Genomic DNA, 20061 nt, shown 5'->3' on the forward strand with positions numbered 1-20061 from the left:
TTGTAATCACAGTTTCCCTCCACTATAAGCAAGGATTTATTAATAAATGCGAGGAGGGGTCACTCTTGGATATGTGACCTTGACTCTTAATTTTTTTCTTTTAAAAAAAAAAAAAAAACCACACAGGATTGGTGATTAGAGTTAATCGACATCATGCCACATCCTTCTACAAATAACTCGATAGAGGTAACAACATCTATCATCTTTATTTTTATATACTTTTTCTCATATTGTTACTCACTTAAGTATCGGAGTTTACACAGGGCTACCAGCGCCGTCTCTTCATTGCTGCAAGTGTCATTCGTGTAATTGGTAGTGTGAAACACGTCCTTAAAAGCACTCTCATTGGATTAACCAAAATTAAATGACATTTTTTTATGAATGTAAGAGAAATTTGACTTTTGACTATTCCATTCACATAAATTTTCACATTGGAATAACTATTTTTTCATTATATAACAATAAAATAATATAAGATGAATTTGATTTTGGTTATTCACATCAAATCTCCACATTAGATTATACATTTATTCATTATATAGTAATGAATAACTACTAATTTCAAAAGTATTTAATTTTTTCAATTATTAATTTAATTTATTTTATCATATTTTACTATTCTACATATTATATATTAATTAATAATCATATTCTTATTAAATTAATATATCACTAACTCAAATTAATATACTAATTATGATAAAATATGTGATAAAAAGAAAGGGAGAGAGAAATAATTAATAAAATATGTATTTGATGTATGTATAGTAACCTTCAAATTTAGAAAAATTTTTGAAAGCCACTGTAGCTAAATTCTAAATATTTGAAATTTAGCTAATCCATTGTAAGTATATTTTGTACTTTAATAGCTAAATACTCAATGGATTTAGTTTTTAACTAATCCAATGAGAGTACTTATAGATAGTTATTCAAATTTTCAGAACCTATGCTGATGTATGTTATATTGAGAAAATTATGATTTGATATTTATGGATTTGTTTAATATTAAAACAGTATATGACTTGATAACTTATGCATGTTATTTAAACAATATGTTTTGCTTTTTCTTATTGGTTTTACATCATCATTTGCATATTATAGATAATATATTTTTTTAAAAAGAATACTCTAGTCATAAAAGAGATTACACAAAACAATTCTACAAATTAATGTAGTTTGATATGATTCGTCAGATTATAAAATAGATCTAACGGATAAAATGAAATTACATTAGTTCGTAGAATTACTTTCTTTTATTTCTTGCCATATTTCCAAATTATCTCGAAAATGGGAACTAGGCACGTGACTTGCATGTGCGCTCCTCTCTATTTTATAATATAAGTTTGACGTTGAAATATTTCTTATTTATTTTGGTTAGGAATTTTGCTTGGCACAAATCCTTTGTACAGCAAAACGATCCCGATCCAATTTGGAGTTTCAACTTTCAACGCAGAAGCAGACCTCAGCCTTTGCTCCGCTCATACTAGTAAGTGTTTGTTGAAGTTTTATTCTTCCTGCTTTTGTCGGCGCAACACTTGCGAGCTTACCCTTTTGCCATTGCCATTGAAATTTGTTGCTTCAACACTCCAGCGCTTTACGCTTTGACTTTTGGGTTTCTTTCGCCTAGAGAAAGCCAAGTTGACTAAGCTCATTGTTTATTTTAATTTTTATCTGTTTTGGGAATATTCAGCAATGGCGGATCGGTTGGGGACCTTCCGCAGACAGGAATTCATAACCTATGCTTACCTTCTCCTCTACATCACCCTCTCCAGCGGCCAAATCTTCTTCAACAAGGTCAGTCCATCTTCTTATTCTATTACTTATTTATCTACACAGTCTGGTGTATCTCGCATTTGCTTTTGAAGAATCCCTTGTTTTAGGAGCAATATCACTTTTATTATTCACCCAGTCATTATTTTTATTATTGCTAACTAAGATTGGTGATTGAATGATCCAAACATTAGAGAAAATGATGTTTGATTTGACGTGGGTTAGATCCATATCGTCTAAGGATACTAGTTACAGCACTCGTAACCTTGCTTTTGCAAATATATATATATATATATATATATATATATATATATATTGGCACGGTTATCCAAGGCTATTTGTACTGATTAATCCCTTAGCAACATGCAGTCCCCTGTTCCACACAAACTGAATATGCCAGACCCTGGGGTTGGCCTAAGGGGATTATTTTGCAAATGGAGCTTCAAAATGTTGACCTATTATATTAGAGGTGTTTTTCCAAACTGTTGACCCATCTTATTTATAAAGATTAACATTAGTTCCATATGTATTCAAAACATATATAAAGGGTGCCTCCATGACCTATCATCGCATGACATATATGAAATAAAAATTAGTGTATGATGCTGTTACATTAAGGGTTTTTGTAGTACATCGTGATTGTAAATGTGATGCATACAAGGTGTCCTTTCTTGTCGTGCCATTTTTGTTTTTAAATTCAGTCACTAAATGTAGTTGATAAACTTGCTTGGTGGTCCTGCAGCCTAGGTAGTTTTCAATACTATGAGTACGAACTATTAGTTTCTTTGTGTAAAGAACTGATGAATACAGATTTATTGTATGCTTCTTTTTAGGTATGAAAACATTTTAAAATTGAATGGAAGTATATGAAATAACTTTCTTTAATTATTCTTGTTCTGTTACTAATTTTATTGCTTAACCAACCCATTCTTGTGTGGAATTTTTGCAAGTACTTGGATTATTGTTATAGGAGTACCGTTGTTCATAATTACACAGGGACGTGCATATAAACTTTGTTGCTATACCAAACTCTTTCACTAAGGTTGCTTGCATGGCTGACATGAATTTTGTATATATGTTAAATGCAGTGGGTTTTGTCGTCTAAGGAAATAAACTTCCCTTATCCTCTTGGATTGACTCTCCTCCACATGGTCTTCTCATCTTTCTTATGTTTTATTGTCACCAAAGTTATCAAGGTATCTAGTTTAATAAATATTATGAAAGGTGCTTTAATTGAGCAATCATATTGCCAACTTCAATTTTTTAACTTTATTTTTTTTTCTTACAGATTATGAAGGTTGAGGAAGGAATGACTGCAGAAATGTAAGCAAAGAAAGGGATAAAATCCTTTTATATGATCTTTGAATTTCAAAGTTATTGGTTTGTTAATATCTTAAAAAAATTTCGAATGCCATTGGTGAATAGAGGAGATAAGACACTGAAAAGAGATTTAGTTTCCTCAACTTTGGCTTGAAGTGAAAGATCCACTCTTCAGGCTTCATTCATCTGTTTATTTATTTTCCTAATGAGATTTTAAGAGCGCTTCGAGGCTTGTAGTACTTAACTAATATTTGTGTTTGTTAAAAGAGAATCCAAGTTCTGATGGATTTGAATTACGTCACAGTTTTAAATTTTGGCATGGATAATTGCTAATAGATTTTTTTACTTTTTAGGCTAAAGGTCCTAGTGGCGTGATGCATATTAGTTGTAATCATGATTAGCTGTTGATACTTTTTCAATGGCTCTACATTTATGTAGTACTTAACAAAATCCCCTCCCAAGCAAAGGTGGTTAAACATTGTTATCGGTATGATAGTTGTTGTGATCAAAGCCATGTGATCTGACAGAAACATCTTGTTTACATGACCAAGGCTTTTGTCTTGTGTCATTAAGAGGCCCCTGCCAGTTGAAATCCTTTTGGTACGAGGTTAAGTTTCCAGTAGTTGCTACATCTTACTAGTTATTGGAACAAGTCTTGTATCAACTGGGGTTTGATACATTTTGTTGGGATTTACTTAATCTTAAGGTCAGCATTTGTGTATATTATGATTTTTTAACATCTTTTTTTTAGTAGTTTTGATTTCTTTTTGTTACTGTTTTTTGTATACAAGGCCAAACAATCTAAGCAAGATTGTTAACAGTCTTTACTTAAATCGACTCTATGGTTGAATTGACATTGATTGTTTGTGCTATATGCCTGCCTATATTTGTCCTAGTTATTATTGTCTCTCATTCCCTGCAATAAACTAGCTAATATCACAAAGAGAGAAGATGCTTTTGTTTGTGGGTTGGGGAGGGGTCTCCTTTGTAGGTGAAGTTGAGGGAGAGAGAGATTTCATTTGTAACACCCTTTATCCAGAAAGGTTGAGAATGTTGCTTCACACTTCCCATAGCACTAGGTCATAAAAGTCCATAAACATTATAAATGAGCATCAACTTTATTAAATTTTAAAACAATAAATGTAATAAAATGCAATTATATCCAAAATACCCAAACTTTAAGAGAAACCACAATGTCATAAAATGTCTAATGAACATCCTAAGCCTTTGTGATAAAAACTTATTTTCGTCCTCAGTCAAAGTCTCCTCTACTGGTTCTAGCCTGAAGACTCGTCCTCATCATCACTTGAAAAGTTTAAAATCAGTTATGAAAATACTTTTCTATTAAAATAAAAGTTAAAAAAAATTAGAAGTAAAAAGTTTGGCCAAATTTCAGTATCTTGGGTGTCCAAAGTATCATTTTCCATAACAATAGGTTGAATACTTAGGTAATAATACATCAAATTCTAAAATCTTTTCTAAGTAGATTTTCCTTTTAAACGTAGATACCTGTAAATTTGCATCTACATCGTTACAAAAACATTCTTCTGTACCCTCTTTTAATGACCTTCACACATTAACCCTTATGTGCCTAGGTTGGGCACCAGTTTCACGTCCTTTAGCCACAAGGGGTGACTGACTCTCACGTTGGATGTAAAGCATTCTAGTGGACCACTTCCCGGTGGCTTGCACATCAAACATCTAGCTCTAGTGCCATTTTGTGCCCTTTGACTAAATATTAGAGCCTTTCATGTATTCATTCATTCATCATATTAGAACCTGGTACTGAAATACACTTGCTGTCCAAATTCACCTCTCTTGAGTTTCACCCCTTTATTTTCATTAGACTTCAATAAAAACTTAATCAAATTACCCCTGACATCTAGGGCTACCACATATTTAAAAATTGCAGCTTATGGAAATCATTTGATACACGAAACATCCGTCACAAGCTAAAAATTGCTATCTCGAACTTTATGGAGAATTTTGTAGTCTGATTTTGCTGCTTTTGAAATTTATATCTAAATCATTATAACTCCAAATCATGAAAAATCAGTCCTAAAGCTTTGTTAACTCAAATTTGAAACCATAAAATCTAGAATTACTTTACCAATCTCGTTTGCTCAATCAAAACCTTGATGAATTTTAGACCTAGTTTCTGTGAATCCTGGTATGCTCTGTGCTATGCTAGAAAATGATGAATTCATATTAAAACTTCTTCAAAGTTCCTAAAATTTTGTTCAGGAAGTCTCTCATAACTTATCTGATATCTTTTTTATTTATTTTTATTATAAGTAATAAGAGATTTTATTAATAAGTAAATTGGCATGGCCCAAATACATAGAAAGACGAGAAAACACCTAAATACAAGCTAGGAACTAGAAAAGGCTATAAGCAAATCTGATATCGTTTGCATAAATTGCATCTATGCTTATCTACATGTTCTACAATTTCCCTTGTAAATCTAATAAAGTTCCTTTTTTCTCAGATATGTTACTTCTGTTGTGCCAATTGGTGCAATGTTTGCAATGACTCTTTGGCTGGGAAACACTGCATACATGTATATTTCTGTTGCATTTGCACAAATGTTGAAGGCAATTAGTAAGTTCCAAGTATCCTTTGAATTATCCCATTTTAGCTAAGTATCTTTTTTTTTTTTTAATAAGCTAAAACTTCATTAGTGAACAAAAAGTGTTGCCTTAGTTTATAGGGCAGATACATGAGAATCACTATGGCGGCCTCGTACGATCGGCACAGTGTTTGTTTGCCTGGCACAGGGTAAAAAGTCCTTTATCACCTGGTGTTGGACTGTGCCAACAATGCTTTCTACAACGTGTTGCTCGGCTGGCTTAGTTTGGCCGCACGTTGTCTGCCCAGTTGCCTCTTCTTCGCCAGCCTTTTGTCCTATGGAGGGGATCTCTTCCCTTGTTTCAGTGTAGTCCTCACATCCTCTCTCCTCCTTAACAGGAAATTTCATCGTTGAAATTTCATGAGGATTATCCCTCAAGATGGAACTTCGAGGGATGTGCTTGAGGTAGGGTGTCCTTCGTCGTTCTTTGTTAGCACCGGTCCGGGTGAAGACCAATTCTTTCCTTGGTCCACCCACTAACCTTCATAATCTGTGGCTGGGACGAGTTTCCTCCTTTTGCATCCTTCGTTGGCTGCTCTGGTTGCAACCATCTCTATTACTCTCACGTCCTAGCTCCTCCGCTATAGATTCGGTGTTATAAGACATTGGCAAGACCTCACGTTTGTCCTTCTCTCCTTCATCATGTTCTTGGATTGTCTGCTTCTCTCCACTTTGCCTTACGGCTTCATCAGCATGATCCAACATCTCTAAGATCAGGGCCCTAGCCCTCCGATGATCCTCTTCATCTCGACGGTGATCCTCTTCATCTCGACGGTGTTCCTCTTCCAACCTTGCTGCTTCGCGTCACCCTTCCATGAAATGATAGATTACTTCCAGCGGTATAGCTGCCTTTCATGTAGTCCTCTTTTCTCGCACCATGATAACAATTTTGGAATTCTAAATGTTTTGACCAAAAGGGGCAGCTCGAAGGCTATTTATAATTGCGCTCCTGCCTTAGGTTTGACCAAACTACCCTTATTACCTTTTAGGTCAGCTACTGCAGCTCGAATAAATAGGTAAACTCCTTGTTTTCCCATGTAAACTCCTTGTTTTCCGAGCTTCCCCATTGCACCTTTATCAAAGGTACGGTTTTGGAGTGTAGCTTCTGATCTTTCCAGTCTCAATTTGTATTGGTGTTTCCTCATAAGTGAGATTTGTTGCAATAGCACCAGATTCGAACTAATTATGCGGGGTTGTTGGTTCCCAAAACTTTTCCTCAATGGGGACACTTGAAACACATTAAGGCCCCTTTGTATTCCTCTGGTGATGCCACTTTGTATGCTACTGGGCCTACTTTTTCCAATATATGATAAGGTCAAATGTACTTTGGGCTTAGCTTTCCTCTTAGCCTGAACCTTTTTACCTCTTTCATAAGTGATCGATACCTTGAGATACACCCAATCTCCTTCTTCAAAGGCTAATTCTCTCCTTGCATCAGCATAACACTTATGTCTGGTTTGAGTCGTCGTCATTCTTTCCATATGAGCTTAGTTTCATGTTTGATTGCATGATGCAGAGTTGGGGCCAAACCAAATCAGTTCTTTTATTTTTATTCAAATATTGCTGGTTTAATAGTACTTACCCAATCGAAATCACCCTTTTAATGGGTTAATTTGTTCATAAAGAAATCCAAAAGAGCACTGCATCAGTAAATTAATGGATTGGCCTTTTTTTGTATTTATATAGTCAACATTCTGGCATAAAATTAATATCTCTATTGGATTACATAAACAAAATCATTTTATGTACATTTTAATTTGTTATATATCGTAATTCCCCACTTTTAGATTATTCTATCACCGATCTAAAAATATTTCATTATTTATATCTCTCTACTCTAACATTTTTAAAATGGAAAACTAAATTTTATGTCAAAAACAAGTAAAGCTAGAAACAACTAATTACCTTTTTAACTAAATGCATATAAAAAAAAAATCCAATATATATTTTACTTAAGGCTGAAGGTTTTTTATTTTATATAAACTCGGAACCCTTATTTCATACTTGGCCCGAACCGGGTAAGTCTGGGTTTTGAAATGTGGGTTTCAGCCTGGGTCTGACCTAGGCCAAAAACCGTAACCAGAACCCAGTTATTTGTGTTCCAGGCTAGGCCGGGAAAAAATCTGGCCCGAATGAATAGTCCTAGCCGAAGTTCGAGTTCGAGTGTTTTGAGTCGAGCTGAGCTTGTCAATCCAAAGTCTGGCTTGACTCGGCTCGGCTCAATTACAACCCTAAATACTGGGGTTGTGGTTAGCCTTATCTTTAGCTCCTCAAAGCTTTGCTCGCTCAACTCGGTCCAAATGAAATTGGTGTTCCTTGTTAACGCTGTGAGTGGATTCGATAATTTGGAGAATCCTACCACGAATCTCTGATAAATAGCCAGCTAATCTCAAGAAACTGCTCATCTCGTGTACCGTGTGGGACTCTACCAATCTAGGACTGCCTCAATCTTACAAGAATCCACTACAACTACCCCTCTAACTAGAACTCACACTTGTTTGGTTTGGCATACAGTTGGTGTTCCCTCAGTTTTCCCAACAATAACCTCAGGTAGCTCTCATAATCCTCAACATCCTTGGAATACAATAGATATCATCTATGAACACGACCACAAGCATGTCAAAAAATGGTCTGAACACCTTATTCATGATATCCATTAATGCGGTTGGGGCGTTGGCTAAACCAAATGGCACCACTGTAAATTCGAAATGCCCATATCTTGTTCTAACACAGTTTTGGATATATGGCCTTCTGTAATCCTCAATTCATGATAACCAAACCTAAGATCAATCTTAAAGAATATTGAAGCTCCTTGTAACTGGTCAAATAAGTTGTCTATCCTAGGCAAGGGATATCTATCCTTTGTTGTCACCTTGTTCAATCTCTGTAATCAATGCACATCTTAAAGGCTCCATCTTTCTTCTTAATGAATAACACCGGCACTCCCCAAGGTAATGTACTTGGCCTAATGAATTCCTTTGCCAACGGTTTAAGTACTTCCTTAGGTTCCCTCGGTTTAAGTACTATGTGAACTAGGTAAGCCTCAGCTCCCCTGCCAAGTCATTTTTGGCTTACAATGAGGTGATTATTCCTGGCATTGATCGTAACTTACTGTCCTGGAATGTTTTGCCTTACCGTCCGTTGTCAACAATTTATACATGCGTAATGTCGAAACAACCAATCCATCCTTAGGATAATATCAAACCCAAGTAACTTAAATAATATCAAGTCTGCCTCCATAACGACCCCGCCTATTTCTAGTGGGCAATTCATAGCTATCTTGGCAGCAAGATATTGTCTCCCCAGTGGATAGTGCTACGATGACTTTCTGTTGCATCAGCTTAGTCCCAAGGCCGCTTATCATAGCAAATGTACTCGAGACAAATGACTACGATGCACCTAAATTCAATAAAGTAATCGAATATCTTAACTCACCTTGAAATGATCGAACCAAGTCGACCCTTACAACTACGTTCCTTAAATTTACTATTCGTTTAAACTAACATTGGGCTTCCATACATGTGATGTTGCCCTCCTCCTGCATTTCTGGAGTGTCCTCATCAACTTCTCTTGGCTTCAAAGCGTACACCCTTGCTTGTGCAATTTGCCTGTGGCCTGCTTGTCGTTCAATGGGACCCGTCCTTTGTACAGGAATTGCATGAGGGCAATCCTGGGCGTAATACCCTACTTGACCGAACCTTTAACATGAGAGTGAAGCCTGACGACACTCTCATTCTTGAGACCTATGGCAGTAACCGCACACTGGTGCTCTGCCTCCTAAACGCACACCAAGAGTAGTTTGTGGGTGTACCCCTATTCCCATTACAAACTTATGGTGCAACCTAGAACTGCTTCTCCCGTGAATGTCCTTCATTTCTGGCCAGTTGTAACAGGCACTAAACTACGGTGTTTGTGCTCTACGATCGAGGCTACATTTACCAACCTCAGAAAATCCCCTATTTCTATACAAGCCACTTGTGTGCGTATGCATGGTTGCAATCCATCCTGAATTTGCTCCGCACACATATCCTTGGTAGAGAGAAGATGAGGGGCAAACCTTCCCAACTCCATAAACTTAGCAACATACTGGTTGATTGTCATGTTGCCTTGAACCAGTTAGTGAAATCCTTTGATTTCTACTATCCCATGATGGCAGAGAAATACTGATCATCGAATTCCCTCTTACACCTTTCCCATGGAATAGCTTCCATGGATCCCAACTCCATGACCATCAACTGCCTCTTGGCACTCCACCATATCATTGCCTCTCCCTGAAGCAGATAGCTCACATGCAACACTTTCTAGTCCTCAAAAGTTCACTCGATATCCATAATCCACCTTTCCGCCTTCATTGGTCCTTCATTTCTGAAGAAACCCAAATATCGATAGGCTAAGAATTGCTCGTAAGTACAACCTTGCTGCTTGACTTGTGGGTGATTGACTTGCAATATTTGCACACGTCGCCGGAAAAACTCCTGTGATACGGCTGATAGCTCGTACTATTTTGCTGTTTTCTTCGACATGGGTTGATCTCCCTCGTAGTCACCCATGGGTCGTTCATTTTGCTGAACTCTTGGTCGCTGCCACACAACCCAAGCCTATCACTTTCTAGTTGAACTCTCACCTCATCACTATAGTACAAATCAAGCCTTCCTTACTTTAAGATTCAAACCTATGGTGCTAAGGATCAAATCCTATTACTCTGGTACTGTTCCTAGATGACATTATGGATTTATCCAGAGTCGCAAGCCCTCGTATGGTCGGCACAGTGTTTGCCCGCCTGGCATAGGGTGAAAAGTCCTTTATCACCTGTTGCTGGGCTGTGTCAGCCAAGCTTTCTACAACCTGCTGCTTGCCTTACTCTCAGTTTGGCCAGGTCCTTCTAGTTGCCTCTTCTTTGCCAGCCCTTTGTTCGCGAGAGAGGATCTCTTCCCTTGCTTTGGCGCAGTCCTCACAATCACCTAGCAAAAAGATGTCTCAGAACTAACTATCTAGACTCTGCAAAGTCCACTTCAATATGTTATGGTATTCAGAACAATTTCAGATGTTTCATATGATTAGTGAACCTTATGTCTAGCTGTTTGCTTACTAGCAAGATGTTGCATTTGTCAGTTTGTCCTCAATCTCCTTTTGTCATCCTAATTTCTTAAATGATTTCTGCAGTGCCAGTGGCTGTATTCATTCTTGGAGTTGCAGCAGGACTTGAGATAATGAGCTGCAGAATGCTATTTATTATGTCAGTGATAAGTTTTGGTGTTCTTGTGGCTTCTTATGGAGAAATAGATATAAATTGGATTGGAGTAGTTTATCAAATGGGTGGCGTTGTTGGCGAAGCGTTAAGACTGATTTTCATGGAGATCCTGGTTAAGAGGAAGGGTCTCAAACTGAACCCAATATCTATTATGTACTATGTTAGTCCCTGCAGGTATGCTCATTCTAATATCTTCTAATTCATCATCTTTTTGAAATAATTTCTTTCTTCCTCTAGAAAGAGAAGATTTACGCAAGTATTTCTAAGTTCAGATGGAAACTATTTATGCCTGTGTGAACAAATCTTGAATTCTATGCAGTGCTCTCTGCCTATTAATTCCGTGGATCTTTCTGGAGAAACCAAAGATGGAAGCACATGGATCTTGGAACTTTCCAACCCTTGTGCTAACACTCAACTGTCTCTGTACTTTTGCCCTAAACTTATCTGTTTTCCTCGTGATTACACATACAAGTGCTTTAACCATTCGTGTTGCTGGAGTAGTTAAGGATTGGGTGGTCGTCTTATTATCTGCCCTTCTGTTTGCGGATACGAAGCTGACAATAATAAATCTGTTTGGTTACGGCATTGGTCAGTATCTACTCATATTTACCATTTTGTTCTTCATCTAGGAGGTTAGCTATTTTCAGATAGCACATGACTAGTTTCAATTATTACTTTTTTGGTAAGTTCACATAGCAATATACTAACTCTATGGAAAAGTGATACTGCCAAGTGCACTTTGCTAGTGATGCACATAAAGTTGAACATTTTTGTTAATCTTGGTATTGAGTTGGCTCTGCCATCATTAAACATACCTTAAATATGCAATCTTTTGTTCTTTTACATTTTTTGTTTGATTGGCACCGGGTGTCTGAGAATAAAGTTGTTCTTTTACATTTCTCTTCAGGTCGATATCAAAACAAAAAATTTCTTCCATGTTGCTTTCTTTTCATCCTCTTGTAAACTTGTTTTGTCTTCTAATTAGAAATGGTTGTTCGGTAACATATATTCTTATCATTGGAATTCACAAAGTTTATTTGTTTTAATCCACTCAGATAACAGAATCTTTTGTTGCCTTGAGAAAGAAAGAAAAACTTTGAAATCTTTCTTCTCTGTAGCTTGAACGCTGACCTTTTTTCATGAAGAAATTTCTAGCAACCACTAGTTGGAGGTTATGATAGCCATAACAGGATGAAGTATGACTTACATATTTCTATCATTCTTTTTAATGCAGCCATTGCAGGTGTAGCAGCATATAATAATCACAAGTTGAAACGAGAAGCATCTCGAGGCAGCTCCAATGACACTGAACTTGCTCAATCTATACTTGGGGCCACACCCTTGGAAACCAGCAAATAGAAACATGGTAATAACAATCAATCAATCTACTTTCCAAGGCATGTACTCGCATATTTTAGCAAAATATTCATTTTCGTGTTAGTTTCTTTTTCTTTAGAAATTTATGGTCATTTCTTTGTTTTTTTTCCCGTAGTCCAAGTTTAGGAGATTATTTACGAGTGATATGAATGTTCATTTGACATTTGTGAAAGAGACAATATTTTGGTTTGATAGAGCATCAATATATAAAATCTTGATCATAGTTAGAATTTTATTGCCTGTTTCAGCTGCTCCAACAATGATGGTTCTCACTTTTTTTTAATTCTTCTGATGATGTGGAGCATAATCTACAATAATGTGTAAAGATGTGAAATCTCACAGTTGTACCATATGAGAAGGAAGCATTTTCTGAAGGAAATCGGAGTTGAGGTCGCATCAATCATTGACTGGGTTATCTGTGGAAACAGTGTCTGGAATGGAACTAGGGTCCCATGCAATTGCTTGTATAGTTAATTTTTTTTTTTTTAATTACATATAAAGCAATTTCTTAAATGCTAGTCATTGGTTAATACTCGTCTTTGTATTAATTTGTGTCAATATTTGAAACCTAGGCATGTAATATTTTCTCTACTCAAATGGTTTTATAGCTTGGATCTGGATCTACGCCATTGTGAGATCATGCCCCAAGGTCGCAAAACCGGATATGGATCTGGGTACCTGGGAATATTTGGATCCGTATCTAGGTTTGGAAAAGTGGGCGGATATCTGTCCGGCTATAACCGGTCAAAACCCGGGCGGATACTTGGATTTGGACAAAGTAGTTGATATTACTTTCACACTGACTTATTTGTTATAATTGCTCAACATAAGGGGGTAGAAAGACTTGAAGCTAAGTACTTGTATCAGAAACTACCTTGGAAGTTAAAAAACAAATATTTTTTTTTCTTGAGATTTATGTATCTCCATTAGAAGGCTATACATCGTAGTTACAATAAACAAAATCCTTCTGATTAATAAAGATCCAAATATTTAGAGGGAATAACTTCATCAAATTTTAGAAAGATAAACCTTTAAAATTAGTATAATCAGAACAAATAAATTGTTACAAATGTACAATAAAATATATTCTAGGCAAAGCATTAGCATGTAAGCGTACCCTTTACATGAGGATCATGTAAATGGCTTCCAAGGGAACCCTTCTGGGCATTTTCATATATAAGGAAAAGCTTATCATCAGTAGCAGCATAACCAATCAATTCTACATTGACAAAATTAATTCAAAGCCAAGACTCAAAGCTCTAAATTGCTGAAAGCTACAAATTCCAAAGTTAAAAGGCTAGGAGTCATTATTCCTGAATGCGTTTGATCTACAAAAGAGATACCAGATTTGTGCGATGAACCTTGCACAAGACTTTCATCTCTGCCATAAATGCTTTAGTTTTTGCAGCAGCCATCCTTTTAATAGCAAGTTCCTGAAAATATTATCATCTATTACTGACATAAATGCTTTAGTTTTTGCAGCAGCCATTCTTTTAATAGCAAGTTCCTGAAAATATTATCATCTATTACTGATGGTTCATTGTGGAAGCTTGCTTTAGATCAAGTTCAATGTATTGCTCAATCAAACGATTCAAGAATAATCTCACTTTTTGCACATTTTCAACCAATATGCCATTGACTTAATCTTGTATTGAGGGTCAATGACAAAAGTTACATACACAATCGTGCTCATCCTATCCATGCACCACACCAATATTTATCAAACTTAAGCTTTATATTAGATGCCATGCTCATCAACTTAGCATCATCACACTAATACATTTTGTTCAAAGTGTGCTCTATTGTACAAGGTTGCTGAAATGGTATATTTGAGGTTACTTACAAAAAACTTTTCAGAAACTTAATAAATATCCGAGCATTGTGTCAATCCTTAAACGCAAGCGTCAAAAGCTGTGGCTCTCAATATTCATAAGTACAAAAGTTTTTTCATATTTTTTCGGCAACACTTAGTATTAGGTATGTCGAGTTCTATCTAGTAGGAACATCCCAGACACACCATTTTTTCATATTCAATGTTTAGCGTCTTTGCACAATTTTTAGGCGTATCAAGTCTTGCCGGTGAAGACTTCACAAATCTTATTGTATTTCTAATATTATTTATTACATCATATATATATATATATATTAAACCATCACATACAATGAGATTTAAAATATGTGCATCACATCGCATGTACAGAAACTCGCCCCCTAAAATTGTGAACTCTTTATATTTTATGCTCCTCCACAAATGATTAATAGTGACAACATTAGTGGAGGCATTATTTACAATGATTGTAAAAAATCATTATTTATAATGATTTTATTGTTCAAGACCCAATTTCGATCAATGAAATGGCATGTAACAAACATATAATTCATGTATTTTTTTCCAAATGTTCATCTATCAATGGTCAAAACTCTTTGATTGCTCAACAAAGCCTTCAACTTTTGCTTCTCTTCATTGTATAAATTTATACAATCTTTTTGCAAGTGGTTTGGGATGACAAGGTGTATCTAGACTCTAAAGTACCCATGATTTTAACAAATGTCTGATGCTCCACAAGCCTAAATGAAATAATTGGCAATCATAATCTTGATTTTTTAAGGATCATATTTTCCTAACCCTTAAGGACTAGATCGTCCATCCTGACTCTCGATTGTGATGGTGATTTATCTTTGCCAAGATTTTTCTCTCTAATGGGAGAGGATTGACAACAAAGGTGGTCTATCAATGATGAAGTGCCATTTTTATAATGATATCCACATAGTCTCAAGCAATAATTGCAACAGGTCTAAGGATCAATGGGATCAATAGGTTTAACCTTTGTAAAATGATCCCATACTAGAGACTGGTTGCTATCCCTTTCACTCTTTTTGCCAGTGGAGGGATGGATGGTGTGGGGTTTGCGGTATTCATGGAGGAAGGCACTAAGGGATTAGTGATTTCCTCCATATCTAATGATATATGAGTTGAACCACCAATACTATCATTAAAACTATCTTTCATATGTTTTAAAAGTAAAAAAATAAGGAGAGACATAAAATAAAAATCAAATCAATGGCAAAATAGAAAGATAGAGATCAAATCGAAGCTACTTTAGGCCTCATTTGAATTCAAAACTCACCTTAACTCATCATTACAATTTTCTCAAATTTCCACACAAAATATAATAAACAATTCAACTTTTATTCTACTATTCATAAACCATCTCAACTCATCTCTGAATCAAAACCACTTAATAAAGATATATGTGAATAATATAAGGAAAATCTGATGATGCAATACTATAAACATTGTCTATGAATATTAAAATCAAATCATCAATGACGGAAATTCATAAACAAGAAGTTATCCACCTGATCTAAAAGACTACGTTTGTTTTTTGTGAAAACTAATCCAATTTACTTTTTTTTTTTTTTTTTGTTATGAGAATAGAAAAGAAAAGAAACCAAACTTCAGCAGAATCTTTGACCATCAATGATAATGACTTCAATTATTTTCTTTAGAAAAAAACTGTATTGAAGCATGCAACATACAACCAAGTGTTTTTTCTATTACCATTTCATCTTTTTTCTGTTACCTTCCTTGAAAAATATAGCTTCTACCTCTCAAAAAACAAAATTCTATTACCATTTTTTTTTTCTTGACGAAGTGCGTAAGGATGCTTTATTAAAGTCTAAGCATACTCCAATTTCTGTTAGCCCAACAATTCGGGAATGATAGCATGACCCCTACTCTTAATCCCCTTTCCGATTATTTAATATTAGGACAATCATCTGTCTCAAAGACAGCCAGAAAAATTGTGCCTACTTTCCTGCCAAGCATCCAAGTGTTTACTTTTTTTATTGGGGTAAGTTTCAAGCAATTGCAAGCTCGGTAACAAACAGGACCAAATTATGCACTGCACCATAATTTGTTTAACAAACACGACCAATTTATGCACTGCACTATAATTTGAGATTCAAAATGATGAAGAAATCATGAACAATGTAAAGAGGATGAAATATCCCAAGCCCAAATGAACAAGCCTAGCCCACCAAATGGCCCTCACTAGAAGACAAAGGAAGGGAGAGGGAGAGGGGACAAAGGAAAAGAAGGTGTCAAGGGAAAAGAATGTGGCTAGAGAAAGGTAAAGGAGAAAATAGAGAAAAGGTGGGGTGGTCAGACACGTCAAAGAGGGATGGAATAAAGCTGTCAATCCTCACCACTCCCTGAGGAGCATGAGGAAAGAGAGGTCAGATAAAAGGAAATGGCCAGACGACTCCATGGGGACTTCGACTTCTTCAGCTTCGTCCCCAGGGAATAGATCTGTGACTTTCATTGTACAGTAAAAAAGGATATACTATGAGAGACTGTAAAACAATCATATTATAGTGGATTTTTCGTCCCCAAACGCCTGTGGACATGTAATAGCCCGCTAGAAATCCAAAGGTGGAATTTCTATTGACTTTAAGAACCTCGTAAAAATTTCATAAGTTTTCACGAATCGACCAATCGTATAAGTTTTAGTATGTCAACATAGTCAATATTATCACTCGCTGTGGTGCCAGAAGTGCAATTCTGATTATTTGAGGTTGTTATAAGAGTCGGAATGCGTTATGGTCTGCACCATTAGACTCAGTTGATTAATTAGAATTTTATGGCATAATAAGTCCATTTTCATATTTTCGGAAGAAACGTCTGTTCAAAACTGTGAAATTACTTTTAAGAGCACTTCAAGGTTGAATTTCGTTAAATGATTTTCACTGTAGGTTAATATGAATATTTAGGATTTTTCAGTGCTTAGTTTATTATTCACTTTTATGGAGAGAATAGTAACCTCGGTAAGTGCACTAAGTGCAGTGTTTTCAGAATCACAATGTAGAATGTCCAAATTAGATTAGAGAATTTTTATTTGGACACTTGACAAGATCTTAGCCACACATAGTGAATGGTATTAGACACTTGATATCATGAGGAACGTTTGATGGATTTGAAGGAATCAAGATGTGAGATCATACCACCTAAGCAAAAACCCTATTTCATCCAAAAATCAAATCGTACCAAACCAAAGAGGGTTTCCATCCTAGTGAAATCCTATATGGTTGGAATCCAACTGAGAACCCAAAGTATGGTTAAAATCGAAATCCTAAATGGTTTTATCCAAACCATAAAGTTGACCTCCAAAACCTAAATGAATCAGTTTCTAGCATTGTGCTTAATCGCTTGATTAAATTACTTCCACATGCTATTAATCCTTCAAATTGGTGTTAGAACATCATCATCCAAAGTTGTTAACCTTGGAAAATTGATTGGGCCAGGAGATATTGGATTTGGGCTTAATGGAAACCCGAACCCTCTTAAAACCCCAAGATTTAGGCCCATTCGATTAAGGCCCATTAAAACCCACGAATTTGGCCACATTAGCATTGTTTCTTGGCTAAGTTTTGCACCCCCACTTGGCTGACCAAATATTTCCAAAAGAGGGCCTAGAAGGTTCTTGATGTAAAAAGCTAAACGGCCACCTCACTCTTTCAACTTTACACTGAACCTAGAGAAAATATCTTAGGCTGATTTTTGTATATTGTATTAGGTAGAAAAGACCAACACTCAAGCTTCATTGCAGCCTTATCATCTTCTATAAGTTTTGTAATAATCCCTCCAGCCCACTTCCCACGAAATCATCTCTTATTTACACTTTGCTTTGATAAAACACAAAAGACACTTTTGAGCAGCTTTTCTTAACTCTTTTGCACGCCTGATTCGAAGCTTTTGTAAGTATTTTCTCAAAAAATTTTCCTTCATTTAAGTTGTTTCGTTTTGAGTCTAGTTTTTGAGGATACCTTTTTTGTTCCATTTAGAGATCATTTGTTCTATCAAAAGCTATTTAAACCCCAGAAAGGTCATTCTAGGCGATAAAACGGAGAGTGTGTTTTGGTGTTTTTGACCATGCTAATGAATAGATCTCAGTCCAAAATTTTTATGGAGGACTATTAACACGTGTATATGATTATTGGTTGAGGATTTTTTGCATGATCAAAAGTTTTGGTGAAATATTTTCTTAGATCTAGAAACTTAGAAACTGGAAGAGAAAAAACAGTTTCTGTTTTGAGGAACTTTAAATCTTTTATGGTGTAATCTTATTCCAATGGCTTTGATATTTTTATTTGAGGATCCCAAGCCTCTTAATACATGTTAGAATGTTGGTTTGAGGATATTTGATCTTATTTTCAAAGATATGAAATTTTATGCAAGGAGATATTTGGTTAGGCCAAAATGATGATGTTCTTGGCTAAATTCATGTTTTGGCTGTTTTGTAACCATGTGATCTTGAGTTTAAAGCTTAGATCTGTTTTAGGACACATTTTTAAATCATGTGATGTTTATTTTGAAGATCACATCTTTTTAAGTCTTGGACCAAGAGATTGATCAAAACAAGTTAGAAACAAAAATCTGTTTTGAACTTAGAAGAAAAACTGAAAAGTTCAAGTATGGTTTTAGTGATTTTGATGACTTTTGTTCATGATTCAAAATATGATTATTCTTAGGAATATGTTATGAGTATATTAGAAGAAAAATTTTGGTTTAATCATTTGTTTTGAAATTTAAAAGAATTGTAACAAAAATCAAGGGAAATAGCCTATGTAAGTTTTGGCCCCTATAGAGTTTTAATGGTTGTGTTTAGGTTTAAATTTTTCAGAATTGATATTTGAGCTTAGGACAAAATTTACATGAGGTATGTAAATTTTGGTAATTTTTGGAATTAGGATGCAAAATCCTTAAGTTATGAGTAAAATTGTCATTTTTTTTCACATGTAGAGGGTAAAATGGTAATTTTATTTTAAGTTAATATTTTTTCAAATTTCTAATTATTAGTGATTAAGTTCTAACTTTTAGAAATCACTACTTTTAGTTCCTCGTAATCGCGCTTAAGTTTTGTCAAGAAATGCAAAAATCGAGGTAGGATAGCTTTTAACTTACTATTAGTTTAATGTATATGAGTGATGAGTAGAGGAACTACAGTGCAAGTATGTATGTTATCATATGTGCCATGCCAAGTCATTACATATTCTCTGTCACACAGAATTTATTCTGTCATGAATTGTTCATCTTTTATGCAAGATATTCTGTCACATTTTACTATACATTGCAAGTACGTATTGTTAAGTATGTCATCTGTTACATGTATGTCATGTCATGTAATAATCACTATTATGTCATTTTAAATATGTTGTCTATTACATGTTATGCCATGTTAAGTATGTTGTCTGTTACATGTTATGTCATGTTACGAAATGTTTCTATCTTAAGTAGGTCATATCTTTTGTGGTACGTTCGAGATATGTTGTGTTACGTCAGGGCTTCTGTCCTTTTCCATTCCAGTCACGTTTCATCTCTAATACAGTTTGTGTATTTCGAGAACAGTCATGTCAAGTTGTTCATGTATCTCACGATCATGTACGTCCACGTGCTGTTAAGTTATTGTTTAGTTCATGGTTATTGTTAAATCATGGTAACCTCATGAGATAAGACTACTCTATCATGGTAATCTCATGAGATAAGACTATGCTATCGTGGTAACCTCACGAGACAAGAAAATCATGGTAATTCCATGAGATAAGAATATGTTTCGAGTTCATATTAAGTCAAGTCTCAGATCAAGTTCATGTTAAGTCAAGTCTTAGATTAAGTTCATGTTAAGTCAAGTTTCAAATCAAGTTCATGTCAAAT

General features: G+C 35.4%; 1 protein-coding gene across 2 annotated transcripts; it reads left to right on the forward strand.

Annotated features, from left to right (window-relative positions):
- The first annotated feature begins 1363 nt into the window (after positions 1-1363).
- LOC121236853 (probable sugar phosphate/phosphate translocator At3g14410) lies at positions 1364-13259 on the forward strand. 2 transcript variants are annotated; one of them, XM_041133334.1, is made up of 9 exons: positions 1364-1486; positions 1691-1794; positions 2859-2966; positions 3059-3093; positions 5579-5691; positions 10883-11144; positions 11290-11558; positions 12205-12367; positions 12653-13259. In XM_041133334.1, exons 2-8 carry the CDS (start codon positions 1693-1695, stop codon positions 12327-12329), a joined length of 1014 nt encoding a protein of 337 aa, XP_040989268.1. In that variant the 5' UTR covers positions 1364-1486; positions 1691-1692; the 3' UTR covers positions 12330-12367; positions 12653-13259. The 2 variants fall into 2 exon arrangements, with proteins under 2 accessions (XP_040989268.1, XP_040989267.1); XM_041133333.1 differs by having other exon boundaries at positions 12205-12336.
- Positions 13260-20061: the final 6802 nt, after the last annotated feature.

The sequence above is a fragment of the Juglans microcarpa x Juglans regia genome, chromosome 6S (assembly GCF_004785595.1).
Source record: "Juglans microcarpa x Juglans regia isolate MS1-56 chromosome 6S, Jm3101_v1.0, whole genome shotgun sequence".
NCBI classification, from domain to species: Eukaryota; Viridiplantae; Streptophyta; class Magnoliopsida; order Fagales; family Juglandaceae; genus Juglans; species Juglans microcarpa x Juglans regia.

Bases quoted from the DNA above. Each gene is read 5' to 3' on its own strand.
- LOC121236853 (XM_041133334.1), top strand. From the start codon at position 1,693: ATGGCGGATCGGTTGGGGACCTTCCGCAGACAGGAATTCATAACCTAT. The intron at 1,795-2,858 runs GTCAGTCCATCT...TGTTAAATGCAG, and splicing joins GCCAAATCTTCTTCAACAAG to TGGGTTTTGTCGTCTAAGGA. The intron at 3,094-5,578 runs GTAAGCAAAGAA...CTTTTTTCTCAG, and splicing joins GAAGGAATGACTGCAGAAAT to ATATGTTACTTCTGTTGTGC.